This window comes from Elephantulus edwardii, unplaced genomic scaffold (assembly GCF_000299155.1).
Source record: "Elephantulus edwardii isolate Elephantulus edwardi_28Jun2011 unplaced genomic scaffold, EleEdw1.0 scaffold00029, whole genome shotgun sequence".
Classification (NCBI taxonomy): Eukaryota; Metazoa; Chordata; class Mammalia; order Macroscelidea; family Macroscelididae; genus Elephantulus; species Elephantulus edwardii.
This window is the reverse complement of record NW_006399779.1, coordinates 12,423,227-12,446,388: the sequence shown is the minus strand read 5'-3', so window position 1 is coordinate 12,446,388 and position 23,162 is coordinate 12,423,227. Positions and strand designations below refer to the sequence as shown.

General features: G+C 35.6%; 1 protein-coding gene across 1 annotated transcript in view; it reads right to left on the bottom strand.

Moving 5' to 3' along the window:
• Nucleotides 1–7,984: 7,984 nt before the first annotated feature.
• CAPRIN1 (cell cycle associated protein 1) overlaps nucleotides 7,985–23,162 on the bottom strand; it is a 41,977-nt gene continuing 26,799 nt past the window's right edge. The window contains exons 8-19 of the mRNA XM_006883743.1: nucleotides 22,720–22,772; nucleotides 22,550–22,636; nucleotides 19,383–19,538; nucleotides 19,192–19,300; nucleotides 16,829–16,890; nucleotides 15,373–15,483; nucleotides 15,007–15,156; nucleotides 13,738–13,888; nucleotides 11,858–12,052; nucleotides 11,241–11,341; nucleotides 10,622–10,685; nucleotides 7,985–9,112 (exon numbers count right to left, since the gene is read on the bottom strand). Coding sequence (XP_006883805.1) covers nucleotides 9,048–9,112; nucleotides 10,622–10,685; nucleotides 11,241–11,341; nucleotides 11,858–12,052; nucleotides 13,738–13,888; nucleotides 15,007–15,156; nucleotides 15,373–15,483; nucleotides 16,829–16,890; nucleotides 19,192–19,300; nucleotides 19,383–19,538; nucleotides 22,550–22,636; nucleotides 22,720–22,772 — 1,304 coding nt within the window. The 3' untranslated portion in view covers nucleotides 7,985–9,047. The remainder of the gene's footprint in view (nucleotides 9,113–10,621; nucleotides 10,686–11,240; nucleotides 11,342–11,857; nucleotides 12,053–13,737; nucleotides 13,889–15,006; nucleotides 15,157–15,372; nucleotides 15,484–16,828; nucleotides 16,891–19,191; nucleotides 19,301–19,382; nucleotides 19,539–22,549; nucleotides 22,637–22,719; nucleotides 22,773–23,162) is intronic.

The following is a 23,162-nucleotide window of genomic DNA, read 5'->3' as shown; positions in this document are numbered from 1 at the left end:
AATTTGCAACATATCCTTAACTGCCTAACACTTGCAGCAGAGGGCCACCAAGACAGCACTTAACTTCCTCATACGGTTTCCAAGGCAGTCGTCTTTAGTCAAGTCAAAATAATGTATTGCGGATGTCACTTTGGAGACAAAAATGTACCTTAACTCAGGCAGCGGTCGTTTCAGACTTGCTATACATGAGCTGAACAATGCATAAAGATGATGGAAGACTGCTCTCACGACCTGCCAAAACAAAGTGCATCCTTAAAGGATGGCATGTTTAAACTTTGGAAATGTTGCTAGAAGGGAGTATTCTTGGAAAGGGACATCAGCCTATGAGAAGTGGATGATCAGGAAGAGAGAAATTGATTGCCAGGGTTCAGACTTGTTCATGGGGTCACAATGAGACATGGCAGCACAGAACAAGTGGGTAAAGAGTTGTGCTACCAACCCAAAGGCAGCCTGATTAACTAGCTGCTCCACAGGGGTAAGATAGGACGTCTTCCCCCTTGGATTTTAAAGCCTCTGAAAACGTGTAGTAAATTCTGATTTGGTTTTTAAGGCAGTAAATGAAATCTTGGGGGATCAATCCTGTTCAGGGACTCCCTTTTCAATGTTATGCATTTACCACTCACAGCTGCCTGCTTCATCTCTCACAGACTGGGATCAAACTAAACTTATTTTGGTTAACCACACATTGCTTTTAGCCATAGCACCCGGACGCCTTTGTCTAGCTATGTGCCATCAAGTCAGTAAGACTCCTAGTGACCCTATGGACAAGACTGAAACCTTGCCCTACCATTCCTCATGGTGGTAATTGGAGAGTTCATTGTTACATTTTCTACTCATCCTATTGATCTTCCTTGATAATACGGCCAAAGTCGTGAATGTAGTCGCACTTAAGGTTGTAATTTCAGAGGGTACTCAAAGCTTATGTGACACTGGAGCAGAAGTGGCAGTTTTTCAGATACAATAGCAAATGAAAAGGTAGTTGTAAAGATGTAAATCTGGCAGCAAATAGTCCTTAAGATTAACCAAAAGGCTCATGAACTCCATCAGATGTTCCATTGAAAGAAAATGTGATAATGTGCTTCGACAGGTATCTGCAGCCTTAGAAACCTTAAGTTCTATCCTGTATGGTCGCTGATAGTAAGGATATTGGGTTTCTCCAACAGGAGTAATTTTAATGATTGCCAAGAACATACATTTTTTGATGACTTTCCTTTCAACGTGTAGGTAATTTCTTCAGTTCCACCACCCTCGCTTTTAAAGAAGCATCCTAACTGCACCTCCTCCAACAGATTTTTTTTTGGCAGTTGATGCCTTTGAATTATGTTAGCATTGGCAGTTTCCTAGCTATTAATGGCAAAACAAAGTAATCTGTCTCTATTCCCCAGTGCTTGATATTGTGCTGTGGCTGTTAACAGTGACAGGTCACTTAACACAACCAAGGATTGACTCCAGGTATCTATATATACTTTTTCCTGATCCTTATTTAAGGTTTCACTGTTTTGTAGCATTCCCTCTAAGCAAGAAGTATTGTTCCGGTGGGTCTCTGGAATCTGTTTTCTACCTACTCAAAGGCAGATTTTATTTTAATCCTCAAAATGGCCTTCAGATGTTGGAACTCTTCTAGAAGGGGGGGGGGAAGAGACACACCCCCAGTAAGCTTTATGTTGCTTTGTTATATTTCCTAAGCTCATACAAATAAATGGCTAAAAGCACCTCCAATCCATACTTTTTTTTTTTTACATTGCGCCAGATCAACCTAAGAAACATAATTGCTTTTAACTTTTCTTCTTGGAAACTTTATATTCTTCAGTCCAAAACCAACTCAGTTATTAACTTCCACCTTGAAACACTTTCCCCATTAAAATGCCCACAACTCAATGTATTTGCCCCTATTTGCCACAGATCTGCCATAAAATGGTTTAATCCACTTAAGAGGTCAAATAATGAGCGACTAAAATTTCTACCCCATCCAAGTTTACAATTTTACATGTCTAGGCTATTAATAAGCATTAACTGAAAAACAACTTTGCCCTTTTTATTTTTTATCGTTAAAAAAAAGAGTAAGGGAAGGGTCATTATGATGGTAAAAGCCAGAATGATTCAATAAGCTTCAAGAATAATGAGTGAAAAGCTTTCAATACTCAATAGGTATATGCAAAGGCTGAACTGGGGTGAAGAGGCTGGGGTTGGGGGAAAGGAAATCCTGACAGAGCAAGAACAAGAAATGTGGCTAGAACTATAAGGGCTGGAAACTGGAACATTAAACATAATGTAGTGGCTTTGGGACCATGGAATGAGAACTTAACTCTACAAGTAATGAAAAATCATCTTTCTTTAGGAAGCTCCCAAGATCCCAATGTCCTTTTTAAAAAAAGGGTTGCTCTGGTGGTGAAGACTGAAACTAGAATCAAATTTATACTGTCACAACTGCTGCATAGAACTTAGGATAGTAAATGTAGAATGTTATTTTAATGAATTACATATAAGACATGAGATAAAGTAACAACTTTTAAATACTCAGGACATTAAAATAAAGATGTTGAGCATCAACAATTTAAGGCCTAATAAAAATGACTGAAATGATGATGGTGGGGGGAGAAAATGTTTTCAAGTAGGAAAGATCCCTAGTAGGGATCTTTCAAGTAGGCAAGATTTTGGAAGCTGTTAACTTGGCAAGGAGCTTGTCCATCTTTCTCCTGGAGAGTCACAGGTATTTCAACCAGAGGTGCATTGCCTTTACCTTAGCGGTCAACCTCCTATAGATTGTGCCATCAGAAATCCCTGAAGGATCTGAGTCTGACAACCAAGGATGAATCCACAATTAAGAGCCAGTTTAAGAATTTACAGAATCCATTCACTCCTAAGGGCCCGCTTCTCAGGTTTCAACTGCCTCTCTAAATCTTACTCCATGCATTCTTTTCTTTATACTACACCATGTTTTATGTGGCAATTTTATGAGGTAATCCACAACCTCCCACACTCTTGCAATATGAAGAATCTCCAAGTTTCTAAGTGTTGTGATGACATTCACCTTGGAATAGAAATGCAAACCCTTGCATTTGTAACCCTTAACACTTGACTCCATTTGAGTCTTCTCAGTCAGTGGAGAGAAAAGGATTGTGGACAAGTTCCTCTTCCTCTTTCTTAAAGTTTACTATTCCTATCCTTTTTGCTTTACCTCAGTTATCCCTTGAAACCAAGTTTTTCATGATCATTTTCACTAAGTTACACTGTTAGGTCTTAAAAAAAATTTACTTTATGTCACCAGTTACCACACCGATTTTGTCTTCACTCAATGCTGGGATGTCTGGTAAAAATACTCAAACTTGTGGAAGTCTTAAGTGATTACACTATATATAGTCAAACTCACTGTTATCAAGTCATTACAAATTCACAAGAACCTCCTCCACTGGTTTCAGATATTGTAAACCTGAAGACTGTTCATCTTTCTCGGAGATAGTAGTGAATTCAAACCTCCAGAGCTTTTTTAAGAGATCTCCATTTAAAAAAAAAATTTTTTTTTTAAAAAAAAGAGATCTCCATTCAGTACAAGTGATAAAATAAGGGCTGCTGCACTAAAAAAGTTTATTGCACTGGGTACTAACATCTGATCTTTGGAGCCTATGCACAAAAAGACCAGGCTGCTTCATGAAGACAGATGAGACTTAAAAACTGTGTAAGGGATGAAAATCTTGACTGAGAGAATGTAGCCTTCTTACAAGAAGACTCTATTCTTAAATAGATTTTCATTCTTTCCCTCCCCTCCCCTTACAAGTAACATAATTTAAGATATTTGCTAATGACTGTATAGACAAACTCAAATAACCTCTATGACAGAGGAATTAGATTTTAATGATGTAACCTAATGTGATTTAAAACATGCAATAGTTTTCCAGATACTTTTGCAAAATTTGAAATAGAAAATATATAGAATTGAGTCTGACAACTTTCATTTTTCCTGCACTTTCCATTTCTCCTCATAACCCTATGGAAGGATAAGCTCAAGGGCAATATTGATCTTATTAATGCCTAAATTGCCAAGTAAAACTTCACCTGGAATATAGTGCAAGCACTTAAAAGATGAAGGCTTGGGATTACTTCCTTCCCCCCTTTAATTACACGAATTAAAATAAAATATAATTAACAATGCAAAAATCCTAACACTTACGAAGTCAAACGTCTTCTACAATCTTCTATTTATCGGTTTTGTCTACTGAGCATTCTGGTTAGTGAGGTTTCCTTCAGAAGCACATAGTCTCTTGCCTCCGGCAACTGTTTTCTCATAAGAGACTGACGTGTATAAGGGGACCAATGACCTTTAGAGTCTAAAGATACCTATTTCCATATATAGTCATTAAAACATTAGGCTCTGGAAAAAAAATTGTCCTAACCAATGTGATCAATGGCATTCAACCTATTACCTTTAAAAAACCATCTCATAAACCATGTGAAATGATTTTATACAAATAGTTTGTATGGTTAATTCTTGCTATAAGAAACTACACTGACATATGTGAGTTATTTTCTTTCAATTTTGCATAAATATACATTTGACAATACAAGGACTCTCTGCACCTAATAGTATTTATATGTTGTACAGGACACAAGTACCCAAGACTCAAATATTAATGAAAAGTTCTGCTTCATAATGAGGCACTTATTGAAAAAAATATACTCTGAATTGAGAAAAGTTTTTCATTTAGATTGTGAAAGAACGCAAAAAATTTCTTCCAAGAAATGTTTGTTTTAAAAAATACAAAGAAATAATCAACTACTAAAGTTTTACACATTCACATCTTCACTAATTCACAAAATGTGAAAAGGCATTTCTTCCCCATCCTATTTCAGAACCAATTATCATTATTATGAATAACTTCATTACTTCTGCAATGCAATTATTTTCCACACAGATAGCAACTTTAGTTTTATGTAAGAATACAATACCTAAAGTTCCCAGTAAACTACCACTCTTTTATCCATCTAACAATTAACATATGGTTGTGGTACATCCCAGGCAGATGGTTTAACAGAAAGGCTCATTTAAATATAAATAACTTTTCCAATATGATGTACCACAATCATACATAAGAGTCAAGAAATTTTAAAGGAAACATTGAAAAATTGTCCCACTCCCCATAAAACTTATGAATATGGAATGTTCAACAACCTATCCATTAAAGTAGAGCACAAACTAGCAAAAGTCCACTATTTCGCTAATAATGAATATCTGAAAAGAATTTTAAAGTCTCCTAAAATAGGAAAACACTGCAGGCTCTTGAATTGGAAGACACATTAAAAAGTGTCAATTCTACCAAAAGCCATCTATGGATAGGATAAAAATCTCTATTCAAATCCCAACATTATTTAAAGAAATGCAAAAACCTTCGTCCAATTTTTTGTATGGAAAATGAGGAGACCCCAAATAGCAAAAGTGGAAAAAAAAAAAAAAAAGGTGTTCACACAACTGGCACTGGCTCAATGACCGATCAGTGGAGAAGAACTAAAATCCCAGAAATAAATTCAATAGTCAAAAGTAAGAGACCTAATTTTCAGCATAAATAGCCTAATCAAATCTGTACAAATAAAAGATAAATTAAGTAACGAGGATCCCTAAATATGAAATACTCTTTTTGCTAAGTCAAAAGACTTTATGAAGAGAATAAGGTGGCCCTACAGACTTGAAAGGGGTAGAGGGGTTATCTTTGGCAATGACCCATCTGCTAACTGTCTAAACTCTCCATCTGTTTAAAAACAAAAAAATTCAAGCAAAACAAAATGTAGGAAAATGGACAAAGATGTCGTTTTAGATAGCCAATAAACACCAAAAAAGATGCTTGAGATGATTAACTATTAGAGGTGCAAGTCAAAACTAAAATGAGATTTTATCCCACCCAGGCAAAAAATAGCAATGATCACAAAGTAGATAAGAAATAATAAATGTTGGCAAGAATGGGAGGAAAGAGGAGAGACTGGAACTCTTACACATTGCTAGGTGGACTATCAAAAAGACAAATTATCATAAAAGCATGGTGGTTACTCAAAAAGCTAGAACTAGAAATATAAAGATTCAACAAGTCTACTCCTAAGTAGCGATCTTAAGAGACATAACAGCAGTGACACTAATCGACATACACCTATGTTCACTGCAGCATTATTCCTAACAAATGGAAGCAAAAGTGCCCAGCAACACATAAATGGATAAACTGTGGTACACACATAAAATACTAAGCAACTATAAAGAATAAAATACCTTGTAACATATATGAAACCGGATATTATGATGACTGAAGTCAATCACAAAAAGACAAATATTGTACGGTCCCATTATTATAAAAAGGATAGATATGCATAAAGAAAGCAAAGTTCTTTGATAGTTGCCACAGATGGAAGGGAGAGAGAAGAGGAAAACAGTATTATTTTAGACAACTTGCTACTGGTCATGGGAAAGGAAATCTCAGACATGAATGAATTCAACACAGCCTGCTCAGGACAAATATATACATTTTAAAAACACATGGTAAAAACTGGACAATTTAGACAAATGCTATATAGCATATATCATTTTTTAAAAGTGAAAAGAACTAAAAAATAGGTGTTTAGTCAGGAAGTAGATGTGTACAAAAAGGCATATACAAGTAAATGCATGGACATGTGTATCTGTGGACTTCTATACATTTATCTTGTGTGTGCTGTATACATTTATTTACAGTTGTAACAAAACACATAGGAGGCATAATTATGGAGGCTTCAGAGACAAAGTCTAACTAGAAGAACTGCTTAGGTTAAAAGGCTGGGACCATGGTCTCAGGGCACAACTCAGTCAACTTGTGTACTTTATAGATCATTCCTTCCATTTTAGTTTGGTAACATCTTACAAGTGGACATCCAAGATTCAACTAGTAACTATCAGTCTTTACTCTTATGAAGCAAAAGAGAATGAATAAAGTAAAGGTGCAAAGAAATTAGTCCATAGGACCAATAGCCCACACAAACCACAGCCTGCTCTAACCTGAGATCAGAAGTAGTTGGTGCCTGGCTACTACTAGCACCCAAACTGACAAGGGACACAATATAAGGCTTTGGATAGAATGACAGAAAAATGTAGGAAAAGACCACAAAATTTTTTTGTTGTTAAAATAAATAAATAAAAAGGTCAGATATACTGAATTAAGGAATTACGGGACTAGAGGAACCCCTGAGACTAACGCCCTAAGATACCCTTTGAGCTTGGAATTTCAACTATACCTGCAGGTCACTTTCCAGCCAAACAACAAATTGGCTTATAAAATAAATAGTATCTCCTGGGAATAATGTGCTCTCTAAAACAATTGACAGTGAGACCAAATGATAAACAGTTACTCAAACATAAGAAAATCAAATGGATGGGAAAGGAAGCAAGATCAATGGAAACAATAGAAAATGAGAGTAATGCTACATTTTAAGTGTAAACAAGGGCATGGAACGAATCAAGGAGATTGTAATTTGCTATGTAAATTTTTCACCCAAAAATTATTTTTATATAGTAAAAGACTAAACAGGTGAGCACTCACAGGGTAAAGAATTCTGAAAAGGCTGAAAATAAAATTCAAATTCTTCACAAAATACAAAACATTATCTTTGGAGCCTTTCTTTCCTAGATGGGATTTATTCTCCATGAAGTCAAAGTGGCATCCAACAAAAGCAGCATTAAGCTCATAGGGACACAGAACTGGTACTCAAAACTGCTTGCACAAATTCCAATGTAGTACATAAAAGAAATTGACTACTGAACTGTCCATCTTCATTAAACTTGTGACTATGCTTCTAAAGAAAGAAAGAAACCACCACTTTGAATTTAAGAAAATCAATTAAGATTAAATTGAGGGGGAGGAGGATGAGCCAAGCACAAAAAGCTGCTTGGAGATAATCATCAAATTTCTCACAAGTAATACATGGGGATAAATCACATAAGCTGCTAACTGTTGAACACCAGTGTTCAAGAGAAAACTTTTATAAACATGTTTTATTTTTTGCTTATACCATCAGAACTGAAACTACTGACTTGTCATTTCCCTAAAACAGGGAAGTCAATCTAAAACACATACTGGTGCTTTTCAAAAGATAGCAATTTAAAAGGGTGGTAGCAGCAGGCATTTGATATCTTTTTCTTTTAAAAACCTTCACGCTGCATGAAAGACATGTGACCAAGTGTTATGATTATCCATTAGAGCTTTTCATCAGTACCGGTACCAATTTAAGTGACAATACAGTAAGATCCAAGTTATTAGTGACAGACAATGTGCATATCATAAGGAATGATATAAAGTACCAATCCTTACAAAAGTCATTGTCAAACTGTTAAGTGTTCAAAGGTATCTAAGTATTTCACATTAAATACAGAAGCGGTCATCCAGATTATATCCCATATTTGTTGCTTATTTTTCCAAAAGTGCATTTTGCACTTTTGTATTTTGGCTTTGACTTATACAATATTAGCTATTAAAAAGCAATTTACATATTTTTGTGTTTTAACCAGTCATTTGGCCAGATGATGAACAGTGCTGTGTCAAAGCCTTATAAATGTGATTAAGGGACCATGCATAATTTGGTATGCATCTAAATGTCCAGAGTTCCAATTTAACTGGAAAAGTTCTTTCCATCTTCTTTCATGGGAAATGTTTTAGTTTTTCAATTACCACTAGGGCTGATTTGCAGAATTAATCCAATGTCAAAATAGTCAATCTCTGTTTTCCAAGCCACTTCAAACTATGGAGATAATATCACCCCGTACGGTTTATGTTTTACTCCTAAGCAAGGGTGAGGAATCTGAGTATCATGTGCAAGGCTCAAGATGACGCTTAGGATAGAACATGCAGAGTAAAAATATTTCCTTCCATATCCAGGTAATATAAAGCTGACAATTGAAGTCCTGTCTTTATGGGATGAAAACAGTCCCTTTACATTAGGTTTCCTGAAAGGGTGAACAAATAGGTAATAACTCTTCTGGTAACATTATGGTACACTGGCCAGTGTGTTTTTGGCGATTAAACATAATCCTGTGAATCAGATTAATTCACTTGCTGAGTGTTCATTTGCGGCATCCCTCTGTTGGGTCTTGGGGGCCCTCCACGACCTAGAAGACAAAAATGGCATTTGGTTTTTCTTTAAAGTATTATTTGTTTTGCCTTCAAGTAGATTTTCATCTCATGTCAAGAAGCATGTGGGCAGCTTGGCACCACATTATTAGGTTTAAGAAGTCAATCCTTCAGTGTTCAAGTTTCACCTGTTCTGGAAGTTTGTCATGCGTAAACCTGCCCATGTTTTCAACTAAAAGAAGGGTTGAGCTAATGGAGTATTCCACCAGTACTCATTCATTCAACAAGAATTTATTAAGTGCCTACTATGTGTCAGGCACTGTCATCAGGCGTTGGGAATAGATACAGCAGTGAAGACAGACAAAGTACCTGCTCTCATGGAGCTTACATTCTAGTGTACACGCTAGCTTACATTTCAGTAGTAACATCATTACTATCAAAATTAATAAAAGCACCAGACTGAAAACAGACCTTAGTAACTAAACTGTTAATTAAAAAACTACGTGACATTCAAAATTGTATTATGACTTAGAACAGATAAAATAACTGTTTACATGCTGTTCAAACAGATTTTTGCTTTCAGTTAACTCAACTGTCATAGAATATACCACGCGGGAGGGAAAGAACATAACCTATATTCACATGCAATTATCTTTTGATACTTCAAGTCAGTAATTCCCAGGTGATCCAATAATTAAAAAAAAAAATGCACCTATTTTGTTCGTCAAGTTGTACTAGCATTCAAACCAAAGTACTCTGTAGTTCCTCCTCAATATTCATTTTTTACATCTTGCGGCCAATAGCTAGCGGAATTCTCTTTCATATTTAACTGCTCTCAATGAAGAACCATTTAGAACTTTATGGAAATGCTGGCTAGCTCCAATTATTAAGTTGGCTAACTTTCCTCCAAAATAGGAAGTAATTTTCCTACCTTACAAGGCAAACAGATTCTAATTTTAAGTATGGTTCAAAAGAAATTGAGAATTTTGTTTATAAGTAGGAAACAATTTGATATTTATATTACTAACAGTAATTGAAAATGCAGTAACATTTCCATTTGTTCTGTCAACTTCTAAATGGTTCTCTAAATGATAACTATACCGTATCTGGACATTAAAGGGATTTCTAGCCCTAAAATAGGATATCCATGTTTCAAAAAGGAAAGAATAATAAATTTATATAAATGTTCAATCTCATCCAGAAAATGTCTTACAAAAATGTTTCAGTTAAGTACTTTCTAAAAACATTTAGCAGTTTTTTGGACCTGAAAAAATAATTTCCAGTTGGAAAACCACTTTTTCTGACAAGAAGAAAATGTTTCAGTTCAAGACAGTTTTTTAGTAACAGGGATATTCATTCAAAAAATTAAAATTTTGCTCCAAGATTATATTTTTAGAAACAGAGCATTTCATTAAATCCCTAGCAACAGGTCTAGAAAGGACAAATGTATTCCTAACATGTAACCTACATGCAGACTATGAACAGCTCTTCCAAGGCCAGAACAGAAGCTCCAGTTAGGAGCTAGGATCACCACCACAAAATATTACCTCGAGGGGCTCCCCGTGGTCCACTCTGCCCAGAGCCTCGCTTGAAATTCTGCTGATATCCATCCTAAAAAACAAACTAGTTACTATTGAAAATAGAAACATTTTTGAAAGCCTATCCTAACGACCTCTATTTTTAAAAAAAAATAAATAAAATTTTATTTTATTCTTTGTGTGTGTGTGTACTGACAAACTGGATCTGACTGATACAAGAGGAGATTGCCTCTCATTTTCCAGCAGAGAATCTGCTGGATTCAAACCACACACCTCTGGGACTGCAGGGTAGCTTCTTGCCACTAGGCCACCAGAGCTCCCTACAACCTCTATTCTTAAATTGTTAATACTTATAAAACTACAAAACCATTTTTCCCCCTAACAGGTTACTATTTCAGTGTAGTCCACCTAAAAGCTGCTACGTAAGTTTATCTTTATTTTCACATGACTATCTCTGCTTTAAAAAAAAAAAAAATAAATAAATACTGGTTTAAAGCAACTTAGGAGGAATACCTAATGTGATTGGTAAAAAAAGCCCTTGTTCTTCATAACATAGTATTCATAAATACTGCCAAAAGTTTCCCAAGTAACTGAGCCCATTGTGTAACAAAATTGTGTGTTTACTTACTCGTTGATAGCCAGAGTAGTCCCGGGGAGCACTGAACTGAGACTGTGTATAGCCACTGTTTGGAGTGTTAGAGAATGAAGGGCGGTAACCATCATATCCTCCTAAAATACAAGACAAGAAAATACTCTTCACAATGACATTGTCATTCTATTACTATTATTAAAAGAAGTGTAAAATCTAGAAGCCTTGCTAGTGACTTAAACTAACGTATAATAATAAACATTTGAGTGTTAAATGTTCTATAAAAATTCAACTTTCAGAGACTAAACTGTCAATAATTACCTTAAACATAAGAATAAATGGGAACAGGGGAAAAAAAAATTTAATGGCCATGGTTATGAGAATGCTGTTTAAAAAAAATGTTAGTGGAGCCTAATCAGCTATGTCTTTGTCACCCAAATCACTTCTTTTAAAAATAATTTTGCCTACAAAAAATAAAACACAAAAAGAAAGCTCTCTCAGGATGGTGTTAAACATTTACTTGTCCTGAATAAAATCATCCCAGTACTTAAAATCACTATCAAAAGGTTATAATTGTCTTTCACTAACATAGTATTTTTATTTTGCAAATCACAACAGAGTTTAAATGTGTTCTTTTTTTTCTCTTTTTAATTTACCTCTGAATCCATTGGCAGGGCCTCGGTATCCATTCATCAAGCCTCTAGCACCACGGGAGCCTCCACGAGATACTCCACGACTATTATAGTATGGCTGACTGCTACGTGGAAATCCAGTGTTCTGCTGGGGTGGCTGCTGGTGGTTACCAGTCACTTGATGAGTTTGGTCCTGGGAACCATGGTAAGTGCCAACCACTATGATAAAACAACAAAAAAATTAATACAAATATACACACATGTACATACACATAGTTCACTATATTTTGTCTATACTCCTGTACATATTCTAATGATTTATAGTCTTGTCAAAATGTAATTGTCTTTAAAAAAAATTGTTTATTAACAAAAAGGGGAATGACACATTAATGAAATCTCTTCTCTTAACTGTTACGTGTTAAGTTAACCCAGCTACCTAAATCGCCATAAAATTCATATTGACTCATGGTAACTTTCCATGAGATTTCTGAAGCTGTCAATCTTATAAGAAGCATGCAAATTTGAACTGACAAATAATGAGGTAGAATCCAACACATATTAACACATTATACCAACAAAGGTCCTTAAGTTAAGCCAAAAAGGGAAAAAGAAAAGCCATACAATATTAAAGCCTCTGCAGGCAATATATATATATATATATCATACTGCTTTGTAAGACACAGAATTTTATATATTTACGTAAGATTTTATATCATTCCAAATAAATGAATGATTTTAAGTAATTTTATGTCCCCCTCCCACCATACATCCAGGAGGTCATCTGGAACTTAAGGCTGATGATTCAAACAATCTCTCACTGCCTATGTGGAAGAATAGACCTAAGAACCTATTGTAAAGATTAAAGCTAAGAGGACTCTCATGTGCCAGTTGTGCTCTGTCACATGGAATCAATGAGTTACAATTAACTCAATGATACCTGAGAACTGTTAAAATACTTTCTGGTAAAAGATACTTGCCTTTTAGCACTAGAGACCCATAAAAATTTTTAAATATTTTTACATGTTTAAATCAGTACTGCCATATTTCTTTTAACCATTTCATTATTTCATGTTATAAAAACTGTTTTTCCAAAAGTTGTTGTAGAATATGGAGCTGATTAAAACACAGCTAAACTCAGCAGAAGTGTGCAACTTAATGCCTGATTCTGTTCCAAAGTTGAAAAGATAGCTGAGTCAGAAGACACTACACTAAAATGATACACTACTATTTAGCACACTTGAATACGTTCTAGAATGACAGAACCATATCAAGCACCTCTTCTGTGGCAGAGTAAGATCTAGAACTTAGAAGCTTTCAAATTAAATACTGAGATACAATTCTGATCTGAGTCTATAATCTTTGTAATTCACAAGGTAAATAAAAATCAATTACTATCTTGGGGAAGAAAGGAAAAGTAGTGTAAAGAAAAGTCCAAACTGAAAAACTCTAACAAGTTGCAGTCTCTACCAAGTGTCACAAAACTTGCTGATCTGACCTACTTTATATATTCAAAAATCAATATAATTTCTTAGAGAACATTGGTTTGTTCTTATCTTTCACTGCATTACAAGAGCTTTAAATTCCAAATAGTCTAGATATATGTAATTTCTGAATAAGAGATACAGATTTACATTATAAAATGACCACCCTTAATACTACATAGAGAATAGAGGGTTAAAATGATCACCCGTAATAATACATAGAGAACAGAAGGTTAAAAATAAATATCAAGACATCGCAATCTTATGACAACTACAATAATCCACATAATAAATGCCTATAATAGTTAGGCTGATTTTTATGACCACCATGCATCTTTAAGCTAAAGGTTATATATCTGGTTCAAATGCTTCAGGATAAATTAGAAAAACAAGCGGCCAATAAAAGGATGTTGATTTTCCTACCTGTCTGAAGCTGTTCTTGCTGAAGCTCTGTTTGTTCTACTTGGTGAGGCTGATTGGAAAAGCTCTGGTTATAACTGGCCTGGTACTGATTTTGCTGTTTTAAAGTTTCTGGTTCATTAACAGGAGGAACTGGAGCATTCATATTGAACACCTATAAAGGAATAAAGTATATCATTAGTTCTTCCCTTTTGTTGTTGTTATGTGCCGTCGAGTCACCTGCGACTCATAGCGACCCTATGTACAACAGCCCTAAACTCCGCTCTGTCCTGTGCCAATCGCACTGTCTCTGACACTCCCATCCCAATTATCCCTGTCACTGAATCAATCCACCTCATAGAGGGCCTTCCTCTCCTGCGCTGTCCCTCCATCCTCCCAAGCATGATGTCCCTCTCTAAGGACCGGTCTCTCCTCACAACATGTCCAAAGTATGTTAGACAGAGCCTCAGAATCCTTGCCTCCAAGGAGCCACCTGGTTACAGTAACAATATTCTGTTATCACTGCACAGGTTAATGCTAGTTATTTTACAAACATATCCTAAAAAAGCAACCTAAAAACATCCCTCAAAGAATGCACTTAAATGTGTGGGAGGGAAAACAACCGTGAAGCATATAACAACAGGTTGTATATAGGAAGTAGGAATTTTTTTAAGTACAATAAAAGGGAGCAAAAGATGTGGTATGAAAACTCTTTTCTAAAGGTGGAAACAACTAAAGATAGTACCATTTCAAATATTTAACCATATGAATTTTCTTCCAAGGATTATAAGATATTGCGTATAGAGATATACGCAATATATATATAGACAATGTTTCCATTACTCTTATGCATCATTATTGAAAAATCTAAAGTTAAAATAGCATATCTCTATTTTTATATCTAAACACTTCAGTGTAATTATGTGAATATGGTAGAACAAAAGGATTGTTAGTAAGCAATGTTTTTCTATGTACTTAAAATTTTGGGACTTAAAGCAAAATTGAAACTATCAAACAAATACAGTGCAGGACAACATGATGAACCTAAGCTACTGTCAATGAACTATGTGTGATTGACGTTGAAAAGAAATTAAGGAAAAAAACACCCAAACAAACCCCAATAAAAAAAAACCAAGTTATAAGTAAGAGACTTCGTTCTAGAAACCGGTTAATATTAATTAGATCCTACAATCTTAAGTCTCAACAAAGAATTAAGAATTCTTACCTAGAATCTAGCATGATACACCTTTATATATCGCAAGCACTTAAAGCCAGTTGATTTTATCTGCTTACCGTCTGCATGGATTGGAATGGAGCTGCATTTACATTGATCCCGCTGCTGTGTAAAGGTTTGCTTGTGCCAGCCTGGAATACCTGAGGCTGAGAAGCAGCAGGAAGGGATGATGTTGGTGTAGTCTGGTCTGTATTTAAAGAGATTGTTGCCTAAACAAAGTAGACAGATATACATCAGTGGTAAACTATACAAAGTCAAGCCTAAATTTGTTAAATATATTTACAAACTTTCATCTATTTCATGAAAACAAAACACTGGGCATACATTAGGTAACAGTAATTGTACTAACAGTAATTTGCCTTTGTCCTCTGTCCCATTCATGATAAAGTGAATGATGTTTTGTAAGACCTAGTAACATTACTTGCCTGAATCTGGTCAATTGCTTCCTTTTGTGGCCGTTGCTCTGCAGCATGAGATGGCTGGTACAAGGGTTGAGATGATGTATACCCCTCACTTGTGGATGAAACCAAAGGAACCTAGGTGGAAGTAAAAAAAAAAAAATATCCATGTATCTTTTGGCTTATGAAGCTGACTTTTTAAAATGATAAAGAATTTATTTTCAACTGCACAATATGGATGAATCTAGAGCAAATTATATTGAATGACATTAAGTCAGTCACAAAGAGAAAATCAGGGCATAATAATACTATTGTAAAAAACCAAGGAAAAATATCATCATAATAGGTGGAGAAGAGACAGATTGTCAACAATTTCAGCCTGCTAGGTTCCATAATCAACACACTCGGCACTAGCAGTCAGGAAATCATAACACAAATTACATTTGGGAAATCTGCTGTCAGGGACCTCTCCAGAGTGCTGGAGAGCATGAATGTCAGTGTAGAGTCTAAGGTGTGCCTGATCTAAGCCATGGTTTTTGCAGCTACTTGCTATGTATCAGAGAGATGGACAATGACTAAGGGTGACAGGAAAGAATTGATGCCTTTTGAGTTGTGGTGCTGGAGAAGAGTACTGACCATACTATGAGCTGCCAAGAGAAATAACAGGTCTGTCTTTGAGAGGGTAAAACCAAGCTGCTCCCTTAGAGGTAAGGATTTTGAACTCCAGCTCACATACTTGGGGTATGTATCTAGGAGGGACTAGTCGTTGGAAAAGGTTATCATGCTTGAAAGGGTGGAGGGACAGCATAGGAGGAAGGCCCAAGATGAAATGGACTGACACAGTAACTGGGGTAATGAGGGTAGAGGTGTCAGAGACAGTGAGAATGGCTAAGGATAGAGCAGGGTTCAGAGTTATTTGGCACAGGATCGCTATGTGTTACAGTCAATGGCACAAAACAACAATATGGAAAAATTTACACACAATTATTTTTGCATAGTTATAGGAAGGTAGAGGGGAGACAAAATGTAAGTAGGGTGAAGGGAAAGGCTATAAACAAGAATGAGTTAATATTAGACAAATGTGTGTAACTTATTAAAAAAGTTTTAAAACCTTTACTGAAGTAAAAGGAGTCATAAACCTTCACAGAAGTAAAAAAAAAATTGTACCATGCATGTGTATATTTTAAGTTGTACAAAATTTCATCATTTTAGTGTCTCTTAAATACTAAATTCTGCACTAAAACACCTGAAATTTTCAGTTGTGTATAAAAAGGCTCTTAAATATGAAATTTTAAAAGGTCATAAAAAAGAAAAATGTGTACATGAATAGAAAAAGCTGACAAGATCCCTATTGGGGGGGGGGAGGAAGGACATAAGGACCTAGACACTGATCAAACATCTATTAGACATTTGTTTAATTCATATGTCTATTCATAAGGTAACTATGAAACCCATCCAAGAACTGGTTAAAGTCCATCCTTACCTGTGTAGCTTCTGGTTGTACAGGAACTTGATTAGATTGAGCAAGTCTAGATTCAGAATGAACTATAAAATTGACAAAAAACAAGTTCTAGAAAAATCAAAACTCTTAACAGACAATCTAAACATTACTGTGTTGGATACAAAATGTTAATTTCCATAGCTGCAATATCTTACTAATAATCATAAAAATAAACTGGGAGAGTAAGTAAGAGCTCTGCTTTAAACTGGGCATTCTGATTACTGAAAATGATTATTACTCAATTCTGAACAGATCTTCACTTTTCGAAGGTGAGTAAAATATAAACATACGAAAAGTATACAGAGTTAGAGCAAAACAATTAGTGTCAACATTCTTCATGCAATTCTTTTTAAAGGTACATTTAAGACATCAGACAATATTCAACTAACCACTCCTGCATAATTTACAACCCTTAAAAGCCTCCTGGGGGTGGGGAGGTCAGCTATGAGTTGATTCCAACTCACATAACATCTTTCAAAAAGCCTACTTTCAGTTCTGTGTGACTTTGAATTGTCAACAATTTCTACCATGTTCTAATTACTATCCCTTCAATGTGATTTTTTTTTAACAGTAAGATTGGGTATGTTGGTCAGTTAATCAGAAATCATCTAATTTTACTGAAGAGCCTAATGATGCTTCTATTAACGGTCGTTGTTGACTGCCTTCTAATTTTGCATGACTCACAGCGATTCTATGAACAAAAGGCCTGAAATCTTTCTCTAATTATCGATATTTTTCAAAGTTCAGAGTTTCCAGAGGAATGTTGTTTAGTGGCCCAGTGGTAAGAAACTGCACTGCAATACACAATCCCCTCCCGTCCGAGATTTAACGTCTCTGAAAAGCCACTGGAGGGTCACTTCCAACTCAACAATAAACTACAGCAACAATCTTTTGATATACCATTACCTAATTCTAGAAATGGTCTTACAAGTTTTCTTAGTGGTGCCAGTGCAGACTTGGGCACAACTTTCCAGTTTAAAAAAAAAAAAAAGTAAAATTTTTCTTCTCTTAGAGCTCAGATAATAAACAGTATTATGTGCTTTCCTTATTTAAATCTTAACTACATTATCAACTTAAGAAGTGCTGCCAACTCAAAAAGTCAGCAATTTTAATCTATTAGATGGGCAACCTTTTCTTTCACAGCCACTGAAAACTCACTGGAGGGTGTGCTATGTATTTTCAGTTCAGACTTGACAACAAGGCTTTTTTACCAACTGACGCGAGTCATTAAATATGTTTCTATTCAGTAATTTCCCTTGATATTTAAGATTATGTTAATTTACACACACTTATGCAGTTGTACACTTGCCATTATTGTTGACACATTCTAAGTAAAACTAAGACTCAAAATTACTGATGGCCCTAGAGAGAATGTCTATTTAAACAGTACAAGGGATCAACTTTACTACTTCAAATATTGACGTAAGGCCAGGAAGAGTTTAGAATTGAAACGTTTTTTTGGTTGGTTTTTTTTCTGATGCAAAACACTTTATTACAAGCTCGAGCAGGGACTCCAATGAACTCCGGCGCAGCGGCAGTGAGCAGGAGCCAGAATGGAAACGTTTTGTCTATCTCTTTTACTCTTTAAGCATTCCCTTAACTACTTTGCTCTTGTGTGTTCCATTTTTACTTTGATTCAAACATTCTAGGACACACTAAGCTTTCTTCAGAGGAGAATTTTTTTCTTTTCGTGTACCATCAAATCAAATCCGACTGGCACAGGAGATTGCCCCTCCTTTTCCAGCAGAGTATCTATCTGGCGGATATGAACCGCGCACCCTGAGACCGATCACAGTGTGATCTTCTTTGCCACTAGGCCACCAGAGCTCCTCTGTTTTTCCTAAATGTCAGGGAAAACTGACCTGTAAGTCAAAGTAGCTATCATAGAGCAGAAGGAAATCGTGACTTAAAAAGTAGATTAAAGTGAGTTTGTAGAATACTAGTGATGTTACTTTTTTTGAGTGTTGCTGTGTTCAATTTACAAAAAGCTCAAGCTATACACTTGTAGTAGTAAATAAAGTTCCAAATAAAAAAATATAGTTTAAAGTCTTATTTTACACTGTAATCCCAGAGGTATGCGGTTCGAAGAGGGTCAGCTATGGGGCAATCTCTTCCTGTACCTGTTAGGTCCGATTTGATGGTACACACACACACACACACACACACACACAAAGTAATAGTTATTTTAGAAAATATACAAAAGTGTGTTTCTTAGTAAAACAAGACTCAAAAATTAAACAAGCATTAAAAGGTAAGAAATGAATGTTAACAAACTTTATAAACCAGAAAACAATAGGCTTATACACTATTAAGAAATCTCATATACAAAATGTATCATTACTAACCTGGTGGACAAACCAGCTGAGGCATATCCATGTTTTGGGTAGGATTCATGGGTTGTGCAGATACAATGGCAGGATCAAGGGTCTGATTTTCAAAATCCAACATTGAATCCTATAAATTAAGTTACAATATAATGACTGTCAAATACAAACCTTAAGCCTTCTGCTCCAGTCTTTTATTAAAATTTACCTACCTGTATGAAATTATAGGGCCCCTGCATTTGTGCCATAAGGTCTTGTACTCGCTGTCTTCTCACAAGGGGATCTGCCTGAGCCACTGGAGTCAAAGAATGGGGTTCGGGTACTGAAGGAGATGCAGCCTGTGGTTGCTGCTGGAGTGAATTTACGACCTATAGTGAGAGAGATCATAATACGGAACTGTTCAAGGACAAATGACATAATAAAGAAATTTAATTGTTCCAATAATGAACTTCTGCCTGGCCAAGTTCTGAGTATTCCCAGGTTATAAATCCCAGTAGGAGGAGAGTTCATCCTTCTCCATGGAGCAGCCACCAGGGCTCCCTAATTAACTAATTGCAATCCATTAATAAATAAGGAGCCCTGGTGACAAAATAAATAAGCGGAAAAGCTTCTACTAAAGCCTACCAGAAAAAAAAAATTATGAAATTTAGTGTTGTTATGTGCCGTCGAGTCGTTTGCAACTCACATCAACCCTGTGTACAACAGCCCTAAACCCTGCTCTATCCTGTGCCAATCGCACTGCCTCTGACACACTCATCCCGATTACCCCAGTCACTGAATCAATCCACCTCATAGAGGGTCTTCCCCTCCCAAGCTGTCCCTCTCTCTCTAAAGACCTGTCTCTCCTTACAACATGTCCAAAGTATGTCAGACGAAGCCCCAGAATCCTTGCCTCCAAGGAGCAGCCTGGTTTAACCCTCTCTAGGATGGATCTGTTTGTATTCTTGGCAGTCCATGGTACCCTCAAAACTCTTCTCCAGCACCACAGCTCAAAGGCGTCAATTCTCCTTCTATCCTCCCTAGTCACTGTCCAACTTTCTGATAGTAAAGCCTATTTGCAGAGTGGGAGGTGAAAAATTCTACCAGGTCACTTTAAGTTACAAGTCACTTGTGGCACCTATGAACAACACAACAGTTAAATGGAAATCAGAAAGAAAAATAACTATCAAAGGGGCTAATGATCCTACGTAGCTACGCTTCTGCAGGACTAGATCCACCAAGAAATATTTTCAGTGATCCACAAGTGAAGAAAAGCATGATAATGGAAAAAAATGGCCGAGCTGGAGGCCAAAATCTGTCATCAAATTGAGTATTATTTTGGTGACTTTAACTGTCCATGGAGAAATTTTTAAAGGAATAGATCAAACTAAATGATGGATGGGTATCTTTGGAGATAACGGTAAAATTCAACAGATTTTAATGTAATAGTAGCAGCACTAAGGAAATAAAAATTAGAGCACATGAAAAGAAGTGAAGATAAAACTAAAATCAGAAGATCTCCAAGCAAACCCCTCCATGAAGTGATTGATGAGTAAACAATGATATATAAAAACAAATCTCTTTACTGTAAAGGTTTCCCAACTGATCCAACCCTTGATGACGAAAGAATGGTTAAAAGACAAAAGTCAAGTACTAAATATTAAGTATTTAATCGTGGAAAATACTGCACAGAACATTTAAGGGAACACAATTTGTTGTGTTAGAGAGCACTAAATGTGCCAAAGAAGTTTGTAGGAATCCCTGGACATAAGTGCAAAGACCCTGATCTACTAATACTTTTAAAGGTCAATTACAAAAAGAAGGAAGAAAGTAAGCAGAACTAAAGTTGAAGCTAAATCAAGAACTAAACAAAAATAAGAAGAGAAACAAGTTCTGAGATGGTATCTTTAGAAGATTGGCTGCTTGCTGAAATTTTCTGGTGATTTAAAATGATCAAACCTGTAGAGAAGATTTGTACATCTTTTTCTCAAATCATGGAGAAATAAAGTGGATAGGATTTGTCAGAGGAGGAAGAGAGGGAAAATTTTATCTCAAGAGTTATCGGATAAAGCCAAAGATGCAAATAATGGTAACCTACAACTCAACTAAGGAACAAAGATGTAATATGGGAACTATTAGAAAGAAAAGTGAGAAAAGGGAGTATTAAAAAAAAAAAAAAAGAAAATCATCATGGAAAATCAACAAGAATTCCTACAAAAAGAAGGTCTCAGGCCCAGGCTAAATCTGCTAAAGAACAGGTTCAAAACAAGAAAACAAAATTTGGTAGTGATGATCAATGTGATGAAAATGGTACAGTTGGTGCATTGAAAAGAGCAAGAGAAAAAACAGAGAGGAACAAGCATCAAAACAGAAAATGCTACAGGGGGCCAGTAGTTCATTTTAATCTACTTTTGTTTTTGACTTTTTTAAAAAAAATCCAATTCAATATCTAACTGTAAGAAAAAAAAGAATTTGATTTTTATTATCAGTAGGGAATTTTCAAATGTTTAGGTGTTCTTTTGGAGTATATAAATATCAAAAAGTAAATTCTTCTGTTAAATTACCTTTTTAATATGAGACTATTTAAGTATAAACTTTAATACATGCTCTATAAAAGGGGGGGGGGGAACTACATCAAAAGGGAATAATGAACCAGAAGGGGCACTAGTGGATTAGTGGTAAAGAGTTCTGTTGCCAACTCAAGGGTGTGAAGTATCAATCTACCAGATGCTCCAAAGGAAAAAGATGGATAACTTCCTTTTGTGTTATACAACCTCTGAAAATCTGCTATAAGATCAGTTATCAATCAGTTGACTCTAAAGTACCAAAACAACAGTGTAGAGTGAGCCCTGGTGGCTTGTCTGTAAGAAGTTGTGCTACAAACCTAGAGGCCACAGTTCATGTGTACCAGTGGCTACAAGGGTTTGAGCACTCTCCTCTCATGCAATTTACAGCCTCAGCGCACGCACGCCCCTCACGCCACCTTTGAAAACCCATTGGAGCTAAGAGATGATTCTAACTTGACAGTAAGTGAATGATACACTTAACACATTGCCTATATGCTGAGTCTGGGAGGATTATTCCAGTAAGCCTTTCTGAGGGACCTCCATTTGGAATACCAGATTGTCTAGAAACCATCTAAAAACCAGTTATAGAAGAACTATGTGCTTCAGTGAATAATTTTAACATCACATAACTTTTTAATAATCAGCAAAGAAGTGATTCTAGAAATATCCATATGGACAGAAAAGTCCCTTATTAAAAAAGATTTCATGAATTAATTTGGGGGAAAAAAACCCCCACACAAACTATAGCAATGGGCATTGATTCTCAAAAGGAGAAACCCCCTATGAATAAAAACAACTCTATTACATAAGGAAAAAAACTAGAGTTCTCTCACCTCAACTGTTTCAACTGTCCACTCATCCACCTGCTCTTTTTCACCACTGCTGAACTGTGCTTCTGCCATAAATTGCCTATTCACATACTGCAAAGCAAAATAAATGTTTAATAAGACTTCTAGTATAAAAGGTGGAAAGGAAAAATTAAGAATTCAAGAAACTGTCATACCTCTGTTGATTCTACTTCACTTTGTTCAGTGTATTCTTCTGCTGGTTCAGGTTCTAAGACATAAAAATATGATGCAAAGAGTGAGAATTTTCTCAAGTTAGAAATTTAATTTAAACTTTAAATAATTTAAGTCTGAATTGATTTACATAGTTAACAGTAAATTTCTAAATTTCATCACCACTTACAAAGAGATCTATTATTTACTGGAGAGATAATTCTTTTAATCCCAACAAGTTATTCTGAATCAGGAATAATGAAAATAAAAAGCTACTAAGTTACAATCTTTTTCAAACAAGATACAGACATGTCGAATCTATTATATTATCTTTAAACTGGCTTAGGAGGTTCTGCACAACAATCCTAGGGCAAAAGATTCCATTATCTCCAAGCATAAAATAGTTTGGTAATTTATCCAGTTACCCAGCTAATTAGAGGATGAGGTC